The following is a 22,161-nucleotide window of genomic DNA, read 5'->3' as shown; positions in this document are numbered from 1 at the left end:
CGCGCCTGGAATCTTGTTACACAAACCGGGACTGAGGCAGCTTCAGCAGCGCGCGCCCGCCCCCGCCCCCGTCCCTGCCCCTGCCCCTGCCCCCGCCCCCGTCCCTGCCCCTGCCCCTGCCCCTGCCCCTACACGTGCAGCTCTTCTGATTGGCCCAGCTGGGAGCTGTGTTACGTCAGTCGTGTTCGGGGCTGGGGCGGTCGCCGCTGTTGGCCCCTCTGCGTCATCGCCCTGCCCCTGTGCGTGGAGTGGGCGGGGCCTGGCTCAGGTGGAGTGAACGGACGGAGTGAGATTTGAAAACGGCAGAACAGGAAAATGGACTCAGTAGAGCGGGTTGTACTCCGAGCGAGGGGCAGATAGGGGGGTGGGGGGCAGTTGGAGGGGCAGAAGGTCCCAGAGTGGAGCTGCTGGTAAAGAAGGTAAGGGGGGGCTCTTCTGTTTCCACTCTGAATCTCTAACCTAAGGATAAATAGCTGCAATTGAGCTCGCTGGAATTGTCCGTTCCACCTTAAACGGCCCAGCAGCTGCATTCCTTCGCCTCTGGCCCCAGAATGCAGCTGCTGGGACGTTTAAGATGGAACGGACAACTACATTAAGAAGCTGAATTGCAGCCTCGTCCAGCGAGCTGTTGTTTATCTGTCTGTAGCTTTAGCGTCAGTGCTAAAGACAGGGATCTGTGTTGTGGCTCAGTGTTTGTGTGCTTGTGTGACTGAGTGTCGCCGCTCTGTGCCAAGTTATAGTATTACATAATACAGCAGGGGGAAGGGAACATCGCGCGCACGCACAAGCGCACTTCTGGGATGAAGTCAGCAAGTAATCAGCTGTAATTACAGATGGAGGACTGAAGACTGATGGTGACAGAAATAACTGATGATGATTCATACAGGTTCTTCACGGTCACTTCAGTTCTCTGTGCTGTTGCTGGAGTGTTTAAAGGCCCACACCATGGAAAAGTTTTGGTCCAAAAGCGTGAGGTCCACTTTGTCAGCTCTGCTGACCATATAGGAGCCATTTGTAGTTCTACAGTTACAGACTGTAAACAGTTATCTGTTTCTCTCATACTTTGTTACCCTGTTATTCAATGGTCAGGACCCCCATGGACCCTCACAGAGCAGGTTCTATTTGGGTGGTGGATCATTCTCAGCTGGTGTGTTAGTGTGTGTTGTGCTGGTGCGAGTGGATCAGACAGCAGTGCTGTTGGAGTTTTTAAACCCTGTGTCCACTCACTGTCCACTCTGTTAGACTCTACTACCTTGTCAGTCAACCTTGTAGATGTAAAGTCAGAGACGATGGCTCATCTGCTGCTCCACAATTTGTGTTGGTCATTCTCTAGTCCTTTATCAGTGGTCACAGGACACTGCCCACAGGGCACTGTTGGCTGGATACACTAGATGGCTAAAAGTTTGTGGACACCCGCTCATCCAAAGCTTCTTTCAAAGTCAAGAAAATAAAACCATTTCTGCTGTTGCCAGCTTTGGCATGGTTGCCAAGACTGAAATCCAAGGATGAATCCAGAACTGTTAGAGAACCAAGAATGTGGGAGTCCAGACTAAGTAAAGGATAAAAATGAGCCATGAAAAAATTCCTTCACAGCTGTCAGAGAACAGTAACATCAGCTACTGTGTACAGAGCGATAAATCTGTGGAGGTGACAATGACTATAACTAAAACCTTATTATTGAACATTTATTTCTAACTCTATTGACAATAAAAGTAAACTAAGAATTTTTGTGAAGTCAAGTTTATATTTTTAACTATGTAGAGAATAATAAATAAATATCTCTCTCTGATACCAACTGCTTCAGAGGGAGAAATGAAAACCGTTCCACTGAAAGCGGCTGAAGCAGCAACTTTACACCACAAATGTCAATTTATTTATAGAGCACATTTTACACAACGTTTGTTGACCAAAGAGCATATCCAGCAGAAAAAGTGCAGAAATATGAAAATGGCCTGTTAAAAAGGAGTTTGTCCCCCTCTCCTGTGCTGCAGTAACAGCTCTACTTTTCTGGACTAGATATTAGGGGCCGTGATGGTTTGATTGCATTCAGCCACGAGAATATTAGTGAGATACTGATGTTGGATTGATGTTGGTTCTGGGTCACTCCAACTCATCCTAAAGGTACTGGATGGAGCTCAATCACAGTTCCACTGCTCCACAGCCCAATGCTGGGGCTTTATACCCCTCTAGTCCACGCTGGGCATGAGACCTTAGACTCATGTGGCTGTTCCAGAGTGTCAGTTGGTCAGTGCTTTTCTGTGAAGACTTGGTATATGAATTCCCGTGCCAGCAGTGAATAATTTTAATGTAGCTGAATTCACTAATGTTAAAAAGTGTCTGCAAACTTTTGGACAGTCTATTTTTGGTTGGTGGATTCAGTCCAGCAGTGGCACCAAGCTGTAACAGTCTGGATGGTCACTTTCCTCTTTGGTCTCGTCCCTTTCTCACTCAAACAGCTCAGCCTCTCCTGGATTCTCCTTTTATATCCAAGCCTGCTTGCATCACCTGTTTAAGAAGATTTTTGGACATTTATCATTGTTTCTAGTCTTATTCCTCTTGTCCCAACTTTTTGGCAGCATACAAGATACTGTTCACTGGGAAAATCCTCATGTAGGCAAGTTAACGCTGTCTGTCGAAGTAAGTTGTTGTGCTGTGATGCTGGTTTGCCCCATATGTCGTAGATTTTGGATTATAGGTTATAGATTAGCCCTGGATCTGTCCAGCTGTCCTGTGTGCCCTCAGTTCCCAGAATGCCGCTGGACTCCAGCTGTGTGGGAGAGCGCCCTGCCCGCCCCGCCAGCAAAAACGCCAAGGACAAGAGCAACAGTGCCGCCCTGCTGGCCTCCAGAGCACGAGCACATATGCAACAGGAGGCAGACGGCCGGGAATCACTCTGCAGCTCCGAGAAGGACTCAGGATATTCAGGTCAAGACCACACACACACACACACACAGATTGAAATGTTTAAGTTGACTGTCTTATGAAACTAATGAATTTTATGAATATATGGGGATAATTTCTATCTATCCTCTATCCACACTCAAACCCAGACTCAGTGAAGCTGATTGTTTCTCTGCTTCCCCCACAATCAGCTTCTGTCTCTGGTGTTCTTAACTAACTACAGCTGCAGCGCTGCTCTGCCTCAGGGGGGCGCTGTAGCAGTCTGGTTCACTCAGTTGGTCCTTCATAGCGTAGAAACCGTAACTGTAACGTGGATTCCTCTGAAAAACTTTCCAATGAGTTGCAGCAGATCTGAAAACCTGAGAACTCACCCAGTTTCCCAAGAGTTTGGAGTGAAGAGTGACTGTTCCTCATTCCTTACACTGAAGACAGAAGAGGAGATGAGAAAGATCAGTTACTGTGAGGAAGAGCACAGAACCATAATAGAACAGAGACTCTACAGAAGAACCGCTGATGGAACAGACATGTACTGATATTGAAGAATCGGCGACGCTGTGGAGAGAGAGATGTTTTTTCTGCTTGTCCATTTCACAATCATGGTTCCTCTCTCTCTCTCTCTCTCTCTCTCTCTCTCTCTCTCTCTCTCTCTCTCTCTGTGTGTGTGTGTTTGTGTGTGTGATAGATACTGGTTCTGACTCGCTCCAGACAGATGCAGAGGATCAGCGGAGCGTTCCTGAGCCGAAGCTTCACAAGGCCCCGGGGGTTCAGAGCGTTTCTGATCAGGGAAAACACATCCTGGTGTCCACACCTCCAGAGCTCACGCCCATCTTCATCATCAAAAATGTTGTTTTAAAACAGGTGAGGAAGAGTTGGTGGCACAGATGGTGAAAGCAGGGCTCCACACTCACTCTTGCCGCTCGGTCTCGACTTGTGTTTTTTGGTTTTCCATGCAGATCTGATACCTGGTGCTGGTTTTCGTATCACCTCCATCAGATTCCAAGTGAGCTGAGGCAAAATCAAAGTTGATGTAAGAGCGCTGCAGACAGCTGATTGGTCAGAGAATCACTAAACACACACGGATGTTAGCTACCAGGTTAGCGTAGCCCCTTGCGTCGCCAGAATCGTCTTGACGTCTGAACTCTGTAGTCCTGAACTTTTAGTCACTATAAAAAATGACTGACTGAAGGAAAATATGTAAGCATCAAAAAAAGAAACAAAAGGGTATGAATAAATCAGCATAAAAGCTTTTACACATGAAAATAAAGCTCCAAATATGCACAAAATACAGATACGTGACATTAATTTCTCAAGGGTTTAAGGAACAAAAAATAAAATTTTCAGACGCTGCAAAATGTCATAAAAGGGACCCAAAAATGTCCAGAGGTGTCAGAACCCAGTCCGTTTTGGTACGAGATTTTGAAAAAATCCGGGACTAAAACTGAGTCCTGCTTTGTGAGGCGGAGCTCTGGAGCTGTGAGACTCTGAGTTAATCCAGTTGAACCTGTGCTGTATAAGAATGAATTCTGTCTCTGTCTGTCTCTCTTCTTCTTCCCCATCTCTCTTAAGCCAGTGGAGTCGGGTCAGGAGCATGTTCTCCAGTCTGCTTTGGGGTGGGGGTCTGGAGGGGCTAACCCTCAGACCCCCACGCACCTCCTTCTGCTGCAGCAGCCCGGCCTCAGTGGCCCACCACTGCACCTGCTCAAACCGCAGAGCCAAAGATCGGAGAGCACATTGGGAAAGAAGAGCAAAAACACCTACCTCCCCATCCTCAACTCCTACCCCCGCATTGCCCCCCACCCCAGCAAGAAGACCCCCGACAAGACTCTGGCTAGCATGGGGGGCAGTGCAGAAGAGCACAGCCTGAGTAAGAGGGTCTGTACAGAGGAGAAACGAGAGGAGGTGTCCACGTCTACGAAAGCACCTGAAAAACATCCACGAAAGCAGCCGGAGAGCTGTCCCCAGGCCCGCCCCTACCGCACACCTGACACGCTTCTGGTCCCCCACCATTGGAGGAGCCCCCACCCCCCCCACAGCCCGTCCGCCCTCAGCCTGGGCTCCCCCTCAGTCTCCAGCTCAGAGACGCCCTCCCCACCTTCAGCATGCGATTCTGCCACGCCATCCAGCAGGGGGCTCCAAAAGCACCCTTCAGGCACCGACTCCGCTCCAGTAGGGGGCCCTCTGCCCGCTTCAGTGAAGCACCGTCGCTTCCTCAACACGGTGGAGATCCTGAGCCAGTCGGGTCTTCTGGACATCACCCTGCGGACACAGGAGCTGCTGAGGCAGAGCGCTACCACTGAGCGGGACATTGCTCAGCTGCGCCGGCACACGCAGCTGCTGTACCAGGCTACCCAGGCCGGTGCCCACACACCTGCCGGCTGGGTGCAGCTCCATCAGGCCATGGCAGAGTCTGGCTGCTACCCCAGCCTCAAGGGGCTGTTGCTGGAGACCGCCAACGATGGGCAACTGGAGGCTGATGTCAGTGGGGCAGAGCGCAATGTTCCTGCCACCTGCGGGTACGGGGTTAACAGGGGCGAGGAAATGGCCCCTCCGTCCCCCCTCCTTGCCACCACACACTTACTATCTGAAGCTCAGGGCTCTCACAGCATGAGTGCCACCTCTCTAGGGCACAGCAGAGGGCACAGAGGCAGCGTCAGCCTGCCTGAGGAGATCTTGATGCCTCCAGACAGTTCCACTCATGGAGGACTCCTGTAGCAAACCATAGTGTTAAAGTGATAGTTCCCAAAAACATCCTAAATGCATTTGGTCAGCCAAGACCTGTTTGGTGACTGAGTATTTTCATCTTTAGTTTTGGTAGTGAAGCCCCACCAATTAGCATGGTGCTAACTACCACTCCAAATGTCACAAAAGCGACACAGAAAGGAGGAGAGAAGTCCGCTTCCATCAGCTCATCCAGATTCTTCCATGAGCTGTTTATGATTTGAAATCCCAAGGCAGCAGCCTTCGAGGAGGTTCGGTGTGCAGAACAATCCCAGCACTAAAACCAAAGAAGCAAGTTTGGACAACAAACATCTCTGCTGATTGGGGTAGAGCGAGGGGATTTGACAAGACACCTAACTGAGCTATCGCTTTAACTGCTTGGCCTTCACAGTGGAAGAGCTGTGTGGGCCATATTTGCAGTTGGATATTGATCTTCCCTAAAGTGGAATGATTTGTGAATTAGGGTGTAATGATCTTTGTGTATATGTATGTGTGTGTGTGTGTGTGTGTGATGCTCCAGACAGGTTCGACTACAATAAAAAGCCAAACTCTTTCCCATCACCCCCCCCCCCCAAGCCCCCCCCCCCCCCTCTGACTGTAGAGCTGTCGCTGATGGCAGTGATAAAGGTTCCGTTGTTGGTACTGGTATAATGGTTGGCTGATAATGTTGGTGGTTTTATTGGCGTTGATGAAAATACTAGCATTATCGCTTTAATAATTAGCTGTTTTCTCAGACTGGCATGTCCTGATGACCAGGCAAATTCCTTCAGCTGTTGGGGAGCTCAGTTAGGCCTTTTTCAGACTGTCAGCCCAAATCACATTCCTGATGTAACCTGATTGATTGACAGATTTATTTATTTTATAGTCTGGACAGCAAAAAAACGCAATCTGAATTGAATCCAAACCACATTTAGAGGTGGTTTGAAATGCGACTCCAGATGTATACGGCCCACTGGACGCTCTGGACACTAAGATTTCAGTGTCTCCTATGTCACTCACAACACGACAAACGGCGACGCTGTCGAGTCCAGAGTGATGAAGCTCTGACATTGAAGAAGAGCTCCAGAGATTCATGATGATGGAGAGAGTTCTGAGAGTTTGGAGATGATGCTCCTCCATCTCTCCTGCATCCGTGTTTGAAATCCATGTCACCAGCTTAGCTACGTAGTTGCTGACTCCTATGTCGTTACCATGACAACCCGTGCTGGTGATGTCTAGACAGACAGACACATCTGATCTGACCTCACAGATATCAGAGCAGATACTCTCCTCAAAAGGAGATTTGAGAAACAAATCCAATTCACCTGCAGTCTGAACAGACTAGAAGCCTACCATTTAACTACATCTCAGTAATATGGACCCTGTTTACACCTGGTGTGTTTTAAGTATCAGGATTAGATCCAGATTAAGATTATCCACATTAATAATGCAGGTGTAAATGCATCCCTTTAAGTGGTCAGATTTAAATCTGGTTTAAATCACCCCAGGAGATGCATTTTAACCAGATGTAATACTAATACATATGTAAATACATCATCTCTCAAACAACCAAGACCCCTCCCAATGCTGTGGCGACTCCCCCTTGCTGTTCTACATATGGTTTAGACTCCACCCACTAGACTGCCTCCCTCTAAACGGGCATTGCTGCTGTTAAATGCAGGACTCGGCCAACGTAACCAGCGATGCATTTGATGAAGTGTGAAATCATGTGGTTTAAATTTGATCTAGTTTACAGATGCATGAAACGGGCAGGTGTGTAAACAATGTAACAGACTGGACACAAAACACCATCATGATTATAATAACATGCGCAGAAATCATCCAGACTTCACCTTTAGCATCAGAATAGCGCACATGCACAAAAACGTTTTTGGGGCGAGATTAGAGTTCAGCAGAATTATATTGCGTTCATTATGTTGATATGACAATAACCATTTAGTTTGTAAAATGTTTATGTTTATACTAGTGTAATATTAATCTAAAACAGACTGATCAGCCAGCATCAGAAATTTTGTTCTGGTAAAACTAATATTGGCTGCAATTTTCGTAATTGATCAGGCCCAAGTTAGCACCTATGCTAACGTGAATGTCAGCCCACTGTTTTGGGCAGGTTTAGGGTCGCTGTTTTGGGGCGGGTTTTTGGGCGGGTTTTGGGACAGTTTTTTGAGCAGGTTTTGGGCCACTGTTGTTTCTAAAGAATGTAAGCACTGTATGAGGCTATGAAGTTCGTCATCTGTTTCGGTTCTGGTTTTAATGCCCTCTCTCACCACCTTACACTCGGAGATGTGTAATGCCAGCATTTAAAAAGTGGGAGGAGCTGGTGGAGTTTCTTCAAGGGTTCTTTAGTAAAGGGAACGGTTCCATTTCATCCTGGAAAGGTTCTTGTTTATGGTTCTGTATGGATATGTTTGGAAAAAGGTTCCAATGTTGAACTCAAGAACTCTACATTTCAATATAGACATGTTCCCTTTTAATAAAAAGCTCTTGAAGAAAAATATTTAAGATTGGCGTCCAGTTTATTGATAATCAGTCTGGGCTAGCACGATGTCGTCAGAGACTCTGGTGTGTTTTGTCACTTGATGTAAAGAACCGCCTACTTTAACTGGAGAGAGCCGTCTGACTGACCAGTCACAGGTCATTGTTTGTGTGACATGTAATGGCTATAAATAGTCCTACAACAAAAACAGCAGCGTGAAACAGCAGTACATATGCTGGAAATACATGTCAAGATCGAATTTACTGGGTATAAAAATCTTCAATGAAATTTTAGCTTTTAACATGCTGTGAAAACTTTCCAATCCTGTATGATCTGATTAACCCTGATGTGCCAGGGATGCAGGAAGGTGTTTGAAGTTGGGGGTGAGGCAGTGAATGTGACGTGAACAATGGTGTTTTGCTAAAAAAAAAAATTTGTTTGGTGTTTTCCTTTTTTTTGGCATTTTTTGCTGATTTACATCAAACCTAACGTGGCACGAGACAATGTACCCTCATAGCTGACACATTGCCAGCAATTCAGCTCACTATAATGTAAACAAGTCAACAGTGCAAAATATATGAATAGAACAAACTCCTCTCTGACACAGGCAGATAAGTGTCTTTTTAAATTCAGATCTATTATTGATTATTTTTATCAGTTGCAGTTAATCCGCCCTAAAATCTGGAGGGACTCTCCATGTCGCTGTGATGAATAGAAAAAAATAATGAATCTTTATAGCACTTTTAGTTATAAAACACTTCCTTTCTGAATGTTAGTTCTGCAATATGAAGTAGTCATTGCTTCATCATAATAATAATAATAATTATTATTATTATTAATAATAATGATGATGATGGTGACCATGATTTCTGGACATGTTGCTTCTGAATTAGATTTGTTTACACTCTTAAATAGTTGAGTGGTTCTTTAGTAAAGATACAGAACCATATCGTCAATAAAGTTTGCTTGATTAAATGGTTCTTTGCATGGTGAAAGAGTATTTATGAATGTGCTGTATATGGTTCTGTATAGCACCAAAAAGAGTTCTGCTGTTGCCATCAAGCTTGTAACAATAGCAGAACCCTTTTTGGTGCTCTATAGAACCATATACAACACATTCTCAATCAAAAGAACATTTTCACTATGCAAAGGGTTCTAAAGTGTTCATGGTTCTATATAGGACCATTTTCTTTACTAAAGAACTTCTTAAAGAACTGTTGTTTCTGTGTATCCATCACACCTCCAGTACACTTCACTTGAGCTAATACAGTCGCAGGCACTGAGGATTCATTAAACAGAAATTCCTGCATTTTTCCTGTATTCCTTCATAACTCAGTGTGTGAGGTGTAATTGGAAAGATTCAGAGCGGTTTGGTGTGAAACAGTTCAGATGTCTTTACAGTGGTGATGATAGGAACCAGGGGTCTCCATGAGTACAACACAGGTATAGACATTTTATTTACCATCCAGAGCCACCAGAGAACCTACACAAGTCTTCTGAGTTTATATGGAATGTTGATGATGGAAAATAGTGGAAAATCTGGAATAATAAGTTTTCTTTGGGGACCTTTTTGCCGCACAGCACCCTGCATTTCTCCCTCCACCATAAATGGAGTTTAAGTTCTCTAAACTATCATAAAACAGCGTCTCAGTGATCAGGCAGTGAATTCATATCCATTTCATGTAGGAACTTTCTGTGAGGAGCTTTTAGAGGGGGACGTCTGGTTCCCATCACCACCACTGTGAACAGTGCTGACTTGGTCAGTTTATCTAGGACAGAGTGTTTCACAACAAACTGCTCAGAACCGCTCTGATTACGTCTTAACCAGATAATCATGCAGGAATTTTGAGAAATGGGTGGAGCTGTCCTGTAAGGTAAATGGTGAGGAGGGCTTAAACAGAGCAGAGATGGAGGTCCTGTGATCAGTGCTGTAAACTGTCAGAGTTTCTCCTGTAATGAAGGTGTTCATAGTGAGTCTGTGCTGCAGTAACAGCCACTACTCTTCTGGGGAGTCATCTAGATGTTGAACATTGCTGTGAGGATTTGATAGTGAGGAGCGCTAGTGGTTTCGGGTATCAATGTCCCTTTGCTGTGTGAATGATTATAAATCTGCTGTTCTAAATTCTTTCTGTTGGCCTGTTTGTGATTGAACTGTCGGTCTGGGCTCTCGGGACACTTTAGTACAGTGAAAAGGAGGGGAAGGAGTTTGGCTCTGTGCCCGGACACTGAATATTTTAATGACTTTTAGTTTGAAAAGCAAATTTAATGGACCACAAATTTTCTATTGCATCCATGTCCCTTTATGAGAGTTTTTTTATTTATTTTTTTTAATTTTTTTGGCACTGTTGTGAGAATTCTGTGCAGCTTTTTACAGTTAAAGGAGAATCTCACCAAGAAACTTAATTTCTTTCAGAGCGGTTTGGTGGGAACCAGTTCAGATGTCTTTACAGTGGTAGTGATAGGAACCAGGCGTCGCCATGACTACAACACAGATATAGACATTTTATTTACTATCCAGAACCACCAGAGAACCTACACGAATAGTTTGAGTTTATATGGAATGTTGATGGAAAACAGTGCACATTGTAATCACATCATAAATCAAAATCTGACATCAGGCAACATTCATAACCATTTCATGTAATAATTGGAAAACATTTGGTGGAGGTCCCCTTTAACGCTGTGTAGGATTTACTTACTGTTTTTAATTGAATGCAGTTTAGTTTATTATGCTGAATGTCTCATTGAGTGATTTTATTTTCTGATTTATTGTATTATATTTTGCTTTAGACTGAAATACCAGGATGTTCATTGAGGTGAGGTCAGATTTTATAGTCACAGCTAAACTTACACGTGAGAGAGAGTGTGAGAGTGTGCGTGAGCTAGCTTCATGAAAGTTGTCCTTTTAAATTCACTTTATTAACAATAATAAACAATAAACACTGCCTGTAAAAATATTCTGTATGGTTTATTGTTCCTAAAAAAAATAAATTCCACATCGTCTCTTTTTTCTTCTTTCTCTTCTGTTGCTCTTTGTCGCTCTCTCTCGTTTTATTCTCTCCTTTTTTCCTCCTTTTGTGTTTTCATGCTTTATTTTCAGCTCTCATGCTTTCCTTCATTCTTTTCTGCTTTTCTTTTTCCTTTTTCTTCTCTCCTTGTGTTCCTCTCTTCATACCTTTTTTCTTCTCTCCCTCTCCCCTCCTTCCCCTCCCCCTGTATGAAAGGTTCCATATAAATAGTTTAGGTTTATTATTACTCCTGTTTTGAGCTGAATTGTGACAAAGTGCTGCTTCCGGTTGTTTATCTACTTTTAATAAAAATTAAATGTAACTTTTTTTTTGCTGCGCAGCTTTGTAAAGATATATTTTTAGAAGGAACAGAAATCCCCTTACTGTTTCTATGGTAACAGACAAGGGACAACTATTAGTAAACAAACACAAAACGTAGAGACACTTGTTCACCTCCTGATGTGTTCATTCTGCTCTTGTCTCCATCTGTCGACGTGTGCTGTCCCTCCAGGGCCATTCAGTGGTCATATCAGCCCAGTTAGAGTGGAGATCCGCCCTCTGGACGCTGATCACAGCACATTCTCGACTTTATTTAAATTAGAATGCACATTTGAAAATGCTAATTAAATACTGTTTATGACTGCGTCTCCAGTGTCCATGTTTGTTATAGCTGTGAGTGTGTGTGTTTGTGTTTAGTAGCTGTTAATGTAGAAAATCAAAGTGCTTTAAACGTTTCATTACCATTGAGAAAACACCCTGCACTAAAAAGGCCTCCTCTCATGCCCCGCCCAGTGTTTGATTGACAGGAGTGCCTCACCGACAGTGAAAATCAGGATGATGATGATGATGATGAAATGTTGAAAGCACTTTGCTTTTCTGCTTTTTTTTTTGCTGCTTCACATAGAATCGCGACTGCTCACTATGCCACCAAAGGTTCATTGTTTTTGAACCAAAGGAATCTGAGGAAGTTCCAATTGGTCTTGCTCTCTGTTGTTAGGCAGACGTGTTCTTGATGTGCGGAAGGGCAGTGGGGCTACCCAGTTGTTCCCTTCATCAATGAACATCTCCTTACCCATAAGCTCGATAAACTGTTTGTCCTTAACAGAGAAGGCAACCTTGTTATCATGCTCTGTGTGCAGAAATATCGTGGTGCCCAAGGACTCAGGACATGGAGCTGGAACAGAGGTTAACAGTGAGCTTTGTACATCATGAGAACAGCAAAACTTATGATCATTCCTAGTGAGCTTCTCTTTCAGAGTGAGATGGTTTGGGCAAGGTGTAAATTAAGAGTGACATCCATTCGCAAGTACCTGAGTTTGAAAAACTCTTGTTTCTTTAAGTTTGTGAGCTGCCCCTAGACAGGCCTCACCTATGATAACCCAGCCAAGGTCCAAGCGTTGGGCATACGGAGCATGGTTGGGACCATTGCGCTGATTTCTCACCTTGTGGACCTGCAGGACATCACGCCCGAGAAGTAGGAGGATCTGAGCTTCTGGATCCAGTGGGGGAATGTGTTTAGCAATGGAGTTAAGGTGAGTATGATGGCTTGCTACTTCTGGAGTAGGTATTTCTGACCTGTCTTGATAATAATAATAATAATAATAATAATACATTTTATTTCATGGCGCCTTTCAAAAACCCAAGGTCACCTTACAAAACAGGAAAAAGCAACAATAATAATAAATGTGAATCAACAATCATTTGAATACGTCAAATAAAACAACACTAAAAGAGTCACGGTAAAACAACAAACCAGTTTAAAGAGAATATGCTTGCTTAAACAGGTATGTTTCAATAGAGATTTAAAAGAGAGAAGAGAGTCTGCATTCCTAATAACTGGGGGGAGGGAATTCCATAGCTGAGGGGCACAGCGACTAAAGGCTCTGTTGCCCATAGTAACAAGGCGGGCAGAAGGAACAAAAAGATGAGTGGAGGATGAGGATCTGAGGGAACGGGACAGAGTGGAGATGTGTAACAGTTCAGACAGGTAAAGAGGAGCAAGGTTATGAATGGATTTGAATGTGAGAGTTAAAATTTTAAAATTAATTCTAGCTTCAATGGGTAACCAGTGGAGCTGTTGCAGAACCGGGGTGATGTGTTTTCTAGGTGGAGTACGAGTAATGACCCGGGCAGCAGAGTTCTGGAGAAGTTTCAGTTTATGGAGAGTCTTATTCGGGAGACCAAACAGAAGAGAGTTGCAGTAATCTAACTTGGATGTGATAAGGCTATGGACAAGGACAGCAGCAGCATGAGGAGTAAGAAAGGGACTAAGTCGGTTAATGTTACGCAAGTGAAAGTAGGCAGAACGGGTGATAGAATTAATATGAGATGAAAAAGAAAGCGTACTATCGAGTATGACACCCAGACTCTTTACCTGAGGGGAAGGATATACATGAGAATTATCAATAATAATGGGAAAATTCTGAGATTTGGTTAAAGTGGAAGGAGTGCCAACAAGTAAAACTTCTATTTTCTTACTATTGAGTTTAAGAAAATTAAAGGAAAACCATGACTGAATTACCATCAGACAGTCTGAAATGGAGGAAGGTGGTAGAGATGAAGTAGGTTTAGAGGAAATGTAGAGCTGGGTGTCATCAGCATAACAATGAAAATTGATATTATATTTGCAAAATATGTAGCCAAGGGGGAGCAAATAAATAATAAATAAAAGGGGCCCTAGTACGGAACCCTGGGGCACACCAGCAGCAACAGGAAACAAACTAGATGAATGAGATTTAAACTGAAGAAACTGAGTGCGGCCAGAAAGATATGAACTAAACCATGCAAGCGGAGTTTGACTAATACCGATGGATGCTAATCTGTTCAGAAGGATATCATGAGAAATAGTATCAAATGCTGCGCTGAGATCAAGAAGGATGAGAATAGTGAGAAAACCAGAATCAGTTGCCATCAAAAGGTCATTGGTGATCCTTAACAAAGCTGTTTCAGTACTGTGGTGGGGGCGGAAACCAGATTGGAATTGTTCATAGAGATTATGTGTACTGAGGTATGAGTGGAGCTGGGAAGCAACGACTGTCTCCAGAATTTTTGCAAGAAAAGGAAGATTAGATATTGGGCGAAGATTATCGAAGTTGTTAGGATCTAATCCAGGCTTTTTTAGAATTGGAGTGACGGAAGCTGTTTTCAAAGATAACGGAACAGTTCCATTATTAAGGGAAGAGCAAATGATAGTGGTAATGAGAGGAGCCAAGGTAGGTAGACAAGCTTTAACCAACTTTGTGGGAAGAGGGTCAAGCTGGCAGGTGGATGAGTTCGATTTATGAATAATATTTATTACATCAGATAAAGATGGAAGAGTGAAAGTTGAAAAGGAATGACAGATGGACAACGAGGAGAACAGGGAATCAGCTTCAGTATAGAGAGCTCTTACAGAACTAAGTTGTTGGTGGATATTAGAGATTTTATCAGAAAAGAAAGACAGGAGAGAATTGAAAAATCAGGAGAGTGCATGTGAGAGGGAAATGGGTCAGGAGGCTTAGTTAAACTGGCAAACAGAGAAAACAGAGACTTGGAGTGACCTTCATTAGAGCTACCTAAACCAGAATAATATGCAGATTTTGCTGAGACAATACAGTCCTTATAATATAAAATATGGTTGTCATACATTTCTCTATGTATTGTAAGTCCAGTTTTTCTAAACAGACGTTCCAGTTGGCGTCCTTTGGCTTTGAGAAGCTGCAGGTTAGAAGTAAACCATGGAGCTGAGCGAGCAAATGAAACAGATCTGTGTTTGAGTGGAGCAAATGCATTTAGAAGGTTTTGAAGATTGACATTATAGTGGGAAATGAGTTCATCAAGAGTTGACAGACTGTGAACAAACGGAAGGTCAGATATAGCAGAGGAGAAAATGACAGGATCAATATCATTAATTTTCCTAAATGTAATGACACAAGGTACACAGATTTTCGAGGCTATTATATTAACATTAAAAGAAATGAGCTTATGATCAGAAAGGGAAAACAGATCGGCTTTACAGTGTGTAGGGGTGACACCAGAACAACAAACCAAATCCAGAATATGACCTTTAGAATGTGTCGGAAAATTGATGTATTGTTGCAAACCAAAACTATCCAAACAGGAGGTGAAGTCTCTGGAGAGAAGGTTATTGCCATTGTCCATGTGGATATTAAAATCACCAACAATAATCATATTGGGAGAGAGAACAGAGAGATGCGTGAGAAGAGCAGCATATAAGAAATCCTTGTTAGGTTTAGGTGGTCGATAGACAGTACATAAAATAGTAGGAGCAGATCCAGGTAGATGTACTGCAGTGTATTCAAATGAGTGGAAGAGTGGAACAGAAACAGGGAGGACTTTCCAGTGCTTTCGGTGAATTATCGCGAGACCTCCGCCCCTACCCGAATTGCGGGGCTGACAAATGTAAACAAACTCGGATGGAGTTGACTCGTTAAGAGAAACAAAGTCGTTGGGATGTTGCCAAGTTTCAGTCAAACAAAGAAAGTCCAACTTACAGTCGCGAAGGACATCCTGGATGAGATTACCCTTACCAGTAAGAGAGCGGACGTTTAGAAGACCGAAGTTCACGTTGGAACTGCGATGCTTGATGGAAGAGTTAGCCGACCTTGCCAGGTGGGCTAATACATCGCGGTTGACACCTTGGTCAGTATTGCGGGGAGGACGACGAGTTCTAGACCAGAAGGATTGTATAGAGTCACTGTCACTGGTAGTGAAGTTTAGCCGTGACCCACGGTGAATGTATTTGCGACGGGGATTGAAAGCGATGTCCGGATGGAGGTGAAGCGCCACAGGTGGAGGGCCAGCCCGGTGGAAGCGGAGTCGAAGAAGCTCTGCAGCAGTGTACTGAAGGAGGGCCATCACCGGGTGATTAAACAACGGATAAAACAGCCCAGGTGAGCACCAACCAGACACACACTCTGTGGATCCACATCGTAATCCCGCCGACGTCAACAGTACAAAGACTCTACACAAACTTAGAAAGTCACAGCAAATAGCAACCGGTGAGCAGCGGCAGCCAGACACGCCAGCATTCACTCAACCGGAAGGGGAATATAGTTGCACTCTATAAGTGTTGGAAGATTAATACTGAGACTTCCATCCAAAGGTTGAGCAACAAAGCCTGGAGCTCTCCTTCCAGACATCTCTGTAAGGCCAGCAAAAGTGCGGAGTGTGTAGAGTGCATCGGTGCCCTGAAGGCCAAAGATGTTAAAGAATTCTGTCCTGGCTAGTGACCGGTTGCTCTGGTCATCAAGAACAGCGTAGAGCTTCACTGACTTCTCTGGTTGTCCCTTAGGGTGCACACTGATTAGGCAGATTTTAGAACAGGAGCGTGGGCTGTTATTTTCTCCACAGACTTCTGTACACTTGGAGTTCACAGTAGGAGACACATCACTCTTCTCCTCCCCACCATCCTCTGTCTCAGGGGTCTGGCTGTGCCATGGAGCTGGTCCAGGATGAAGAGCTGCTATGTGTTTGACACTGCTGCACTCTTTGCACTTGACTGCTACCTTACAATCTTTGGCGACATGTTCCCTTGAAGAGCAACATCTGAAACATATACCAGTTTCTTTGAGAAATGCCTTGCGTTCTTCAATGGTTTTTGCTCTAAAGCCTCTACAGTGTTTAAGAGGGTGTGGCTTTTTATGTAGGGGACACTGCCTACTAACCTGGCCTAGCACTAGAGTTCCATGTTGAGTCAAATTCAGATGTAGAAGAGAGCTCTGTTGCATGTGAGGAGATAAAGTTTTTGGAACTATCCATCCTTTTAACAGCACTGTTCACCTGCATTGTTGTGGCAGCTGAGGAGTTCAAAGAGAAACTGGGGTCATTGCGGATGTAAGCTTCTCTGCAGATGAATTCAGCAAAGTAGGCGAATGGTGGGAAATTTACATTGAACTGGAATTTGTAATTACTCCCTTGAGTGATCCATTTCTCTTGGAGGCTAAATGGCAATTTCTCCACTATGGGCTTCAGCCTTCTTGCAGTGTCAAGGTAAGTCAGTCCTGGTAGGATGCCTTCATGCTTTGCTGATACTATCTCCTGTAGCGTCACCAAGTTCTCGAAGTTTCTGGGGATCCTTATTGCTGATTTTTGGAAACAGTTCTAATCTGTCAAAGAGCAGAGAAATAGTCCCTAAGAATCTAGATGAACTGATCTGCTTACAAACAAAGATTCTCTGAGGTTAACACAAACAGATGGAGTTGGATGAATAAGTGGAAGGTTGGAGATGATGTTTTTCAATAGAAATAATATTGCGGATGGGCTCTGTAGTGTTTATGCTCCTGCCTGATGTGAAGGGGAATCACCTGTTTGTCTGTAGCTGCTGATGTTTGTAGCTCACAGTCAGTCATACTTTGCTCCAAGTCCTGTCTGCACGTTTGCGCCTCCTTAAGGGCCGAGAGGAGGTTCAGGGATGTTTCTACAGGAATGATCTGGGTGACTATTGACTTCTTGTGTTAGCATCATTAGCTAAAGTGCCGGATTGGCTGGGTTTACCTAAAGAAACTCGTTTTCGCCTGGTGGGAAACGGCTCACACCTGGAAGTCCTTATTTCGGCATCTCTGAGTGTTCAGTCTCACATGGTTTAATTCATATGGGCTACAGAAACACAAGCTGTTAGTTGTTTATCGTTGTTTGTTTGTGTTGCTCTGTGTTGTTTATCATCAGCCCCTCTGTCCCTGCTGCTGATGGCATTTCCAGTATCTCGGCCCTCTGCCTCCAACTCAGAGGCAGGTCAGCGGCAGGCATGCACAGCTGGAGCCAGCGCTGCCAACAGACACAAGTCATTATTTAATTTCATTTCTGTAACTGTCCGACATTCATCCTGCATCAGATAGTACCTATATAACATTTAACACCTGTTTTATTATAATATCATCAGAATCAATTAATATTGCATGTGAGTTTTACTGAAGTTTGAATTTGTTGTTCTAATCACATCTGTATTTAAAGACGAGGCAGGTCTGTTTATCTAGCACCATTCATACTGGCACGCAGTGCTTTACAAATGAGAAAATACAATCATTTAGATTCAGTTACAAATTTCATATAATTTTAATGTTTTTATAGATATTTTTTCACTACAGTACCCAGCATGCATTTCACAAATACATCACACAGGCATTAGTAATCTGTATGGTGACTGCTAGCCTAGCCACTGCCCTATGGGCTATGCTTTGAATCTGCAGACTGGATGATGTTCTGTGATGCAGCTGGCACAGACATCAATGAATACACTGATTCCATCACAAGTTACATCAGTAAATGCACTGAAGACATTGTACCAAAAATCAATGTCAGATCATTTGCCAACCAGAAACCCTGGATCAATGCTGATATTCAAGCCAAACTAAAAGCTCGGGCTGTTGCCTACCACTCTGGTGACCCAGCTAGCTACAAGAAGGCTAGATATGACCTTCAGAAGACAGAAGGGACAGGGACAGAACGGAATCTAGCTATCTTGGGTCGGATCTCAGACGTATGTGGAGTGGCCTGTGCACCATCACTGACTACAAAGAAGGTATGATCTGTGATAGGGGCTCTTCCTCCTCACTTGCAGATGAACTCAATGCTCATTTTGCTTGTTTTGAGGCAACTACCACCTCACATGCTGTGAAACTCCCAGTAGATGAGGAGAGCTGTGCTCTAGCCAAGCCGAGAGATCCAAGATGGCGCCACGTACGGCTGCCCTGGCGTTCGTGTGCTCTTTGTTTTGTTTGTTTTTGTGCGTTATTCGTGTGTCTTCGTGCTCCTACAGCCGCGAGGAGCTACTAAACATCAGAACAACAACCCCTACAGACATTTCACCAGTTTTTCTAGTGCCTGCTGCATTATTAGTGCACTTTATAAACAAAAAAGTGAGACATCGCCGAAGAGGGAAGCGAGCTGGTGTACTCGTGCGCCTTCGCACACGGGGGACACGCACGCCCCTACCTGGGATTTTCCTCTCCAACGTCCGCTCACTCTCCAATAAAATGGACGAGATAGCACTGCTGAAGAAACAGCGACTTTTCCTTCTCTAGTGTGTTGTGCTTCACCGAGACGTGGTTGAACACACAGACCCCGGACTGTGCGCTCCATCTTGAGGGATTCCAGCTCCTCCGCGCAGACAGACAATGGGAACTTGCCGGAGGTAAAACGAAAGGTGGAGGAGTCTGTTTCAACCACGCCTGGTGCTCCGATGTGACAGTGATTTCCCAACACTGCTCTCCTTCTCTGGAATACATTTTCATTAACTGTAAGCCGTTCTATGCCCCACGTGAGTTTTCTTCATTTATTCTGGCTGCTATTTACATTCCACCGAGTGCCGATGTGCACGAAGCTGAGTGTGCTCTGGCGGACCAGATTATGGACGTGGAGCGGTCTTTACCAGACTCCCTTGTTATAATCCTCGGAGATTTTAACAAAGCGAAACTTAATCATGAACTACCGAAATACAAACAGTTTGTCACATGCCCGACCAGAGAGGGGAACACGTTGGATCACTGTTACACTACAGTGCTTACCGTGCTGTGCCCCGTGCGGCTTTAGGACTCTCAGATCATGTCATGGTTCACCTGATCCCTGCGTACAGACAGAGACTAAAGCTCTCTAAACCTGTCGTGAGGACATATAAAAAGTGGACCAGTGAAGCTGTGGAGGAGCTACGCACGTGTTTGGACACCACAGACTGGGACATGTTCAAGGCTTCTACAGACAGTTTAGATGAATACACAGATACCGTGACGTCATATATACATTTCTGTGAAGACAGCATCATCCCATCACGCACCAGAATCACTTTTAATAATGATAAACCCTGGTTCACACCAAAACTCAGACAGCTTCGCCAGCAGAAAGAGGTTGCTTTCAGAGAGGGAGACAGAGTCAGCTACAGAGGTGCAAAGTATGAATTTAGCAGGGAGGTGTTAAAGGCTAAATCCAAGTACAATGCTCATCTGAAGCAGCGGTTCTATGCTAACGACTCTGCCACTGTATGGAGGGGGCTGAAAGAGATCACCAACTATAGGCCCAGAGCACCTCATTGTTCAGAAGATTTCAAACTGGCTAACGAACTTAACGACTTCTATTCACGTTTTGAAGTCATGGACTCACACCCCCCATCCTCCACCCCCCACACCACAATACACTCAACCACTTTGGATTGCCCATCTGCCCCCTCTGCCCTCTCAGTCCAGGAGGAGGATGTGAACATGCTGTTTAAGAGGCTAAATCCACACAAGGCTTCGGGCCCTGACTCCGTGTTCTCTGCCACCTTGAGACACTGTGCTGATGAGCTGGCCCCAGTCTTCACGGGAATCTTCAACTCTTCCCTGGAGTCATGCCATGTCCCAGCCTGTTTCAAGTCCTCCATCATCGTCCCTGTCCCCAAGAAACCACGCGCCACAGGACTTAATGACTACAGGCCTGTGGCCCTGACGTCCGTAGTCATGAAGACCTTTGAACGTCTGGTTTTATCCCACCTCAAGTCCATCACCAACCCCCTACTGGACCCCCTGCAGTTTGCCTACAGAGCCAACAGGTCTGTAGATGATGCCATAAACCTGGCCCTCCACTTCATCCTGCAGCATCTGGACTCCCCAAGAACCTACGCTAGGATCCTGTTTGTGGACTTCAGCTCTGCATTCAATACTATCCTTCCCACTCTGCTCCAAGACAAGCTCTCTCTGCTCCATGTGCTCGACTCCACCTGCAGGTGGATCACAGACATCCTCACGGACCGCAGTCAGCGAGTACGGCTGGGGAAGATTGTCTCGGACATGCGGACTTTAAGCACAGGATCTCCTCAGGGCTGTGTACTTTCCCCCCTGCTCTTCTCCCTGTACACCAACTGCTGCACCTCCATCCATGACTCTGTCAAACTGATTAAGTTTGCGGACGACACCACCCTCATTGGACTCATCTCAGACGGTGATGAGTCTGCCTACAGGAAGGAGGTGGACCGGCTGGTGACCTGGTGCAGCAACAGCAACTTGGTGCTCAATGCCCAGAAGACAGTGGAGATGACTGTGGACTTCAGGAAAGCCACAAGCCCCCTGCCCCCCCTTATCCTTACCGACACCCCCATCACCACTGTGGACTGTTACCGGTTCCTTGGCACCACCATCACCCAGGACCTCAAGTGGGAGCTGAACATCAGCTCCCTCATCAAGAAGGCTCAGCAGAGGATGTACTTTCTGCGGCAGCTGAGGAAAGCCAAACTGCCTGCCCAGCTGATGGTACAGTTCTACACGGCCATCCATCGAATCCATCCATCCGTCCATCCATCCATCCATCCACCCATCCATTATCTTCCGCTTCTCCGGGGTTCGGGTCGCGGGGGTAGCATCCTAAGCAATGAGGCCCAGACTTCCCTTTCCCCAGCCACTTCCACTAGCTCTCCAAGGGGGATTCCGAGGCGCCCCCAGGCCAGGGCGATATAGTCACGCCAGCGTGTCCTGGGTCTTCCCCGGGGTCTCCTCCCAGGTGGGGGGAGGGAGGCATCCAGGAGGCATCCTAACCAGATGCCCGAACCACCTCAGCTGGCTCCTCTCGATGTGAAGAAGCAGCGGCTCTACTCCGAGTCCCTCCCGGATAACTGAACTTCTCACCCTATCTCTAAGGGTGAGTCCAGACACCCTGCGGAGGAAACTCATTTTGGCCGCTTGTATTCGGCATCTTATTCTTTCGGTCATTACCCAAAGCTCATGACCATAGGTGAGGGTGGGAACGTAGATCGACCCGTAAATCGAGAGCCTTGCCTTATGGTTCAGCTCTTTCTTTACCACAACAGACCGGTAAAGAGCCCGCATCACTGCTGACCCAGCACCAATCCGCCTGTCAATCTCCCGCTCCCTTGTACCATCACTCATGAACAAGACCCCTTGAATTCCTCCACTTGAGGCAAGAGCCTATCCCCGACCCAGAGAGGGCTCTCCACCCTTTTCCGCCTGAGAACCATAGTCTCGGATTTAGAGGTACTGATTCTCATCCCAGCTGCTTCACACTCGGCTGCAAACCGATCCAGCGAAAGCTGAAGTTCGCGGCCTGATGTCCCCAACAGGACCACGTCATCTGAAA

The 22,161-nt window shown here is 45.3% G+C and overlaps 1 protein-coding gene across 1 annotated transcript; it reads left to right on the top strand.

The window, feature by feature from the left end:
- Nucleotides 1-174: 174 nt before the first annotated feature.
- Nucleotides 175-8,594, top strand: si:ch211-132b12.7 (uncharacterized protein LOC564531 homolog). The gene is made up of 4 exons (XM_017685424.2): nt 175-419; nt 2,743-2,925; nt 3,584-3,759; nt 4,468-8,594. Exons 2-4 carry the CDS (start codon nt 2,751-2,753, stop codon nt 5,611-5,613), a joined length of 1,497 nt encoding a protein of 498 aa, XP_017540913.1. The 5' UTR covers nt 175-419; nt 2,743-2,750; the 3' UTR covers nt 5,614-8,594.
- Nucleotides 8,595-22,161: the final 13,567 nt, after the last annotated feature.

Source organism: Pygocentrus nattereri, chromosome 7, assembly GCF_015220715.1.
Source record: "Pygocentrus nattereri isolate fPygNat1 chromosome 7, fPygNat1.pri, whole genome shotgun sequence".
Classification (NCBI taxonomy): domain Eukaryota; kingdom Metazoa; phylum Chordata; class Actinopteri; order Characiformes; family Serrasalmidae; genus Pygocentrus; species Pygocentrus nattereri.
The sequence above is the reverse complement of the archived record's forward strand: the minus strand, read 5'-3'. Positions and strand labels throughout refer to the sequence as shown.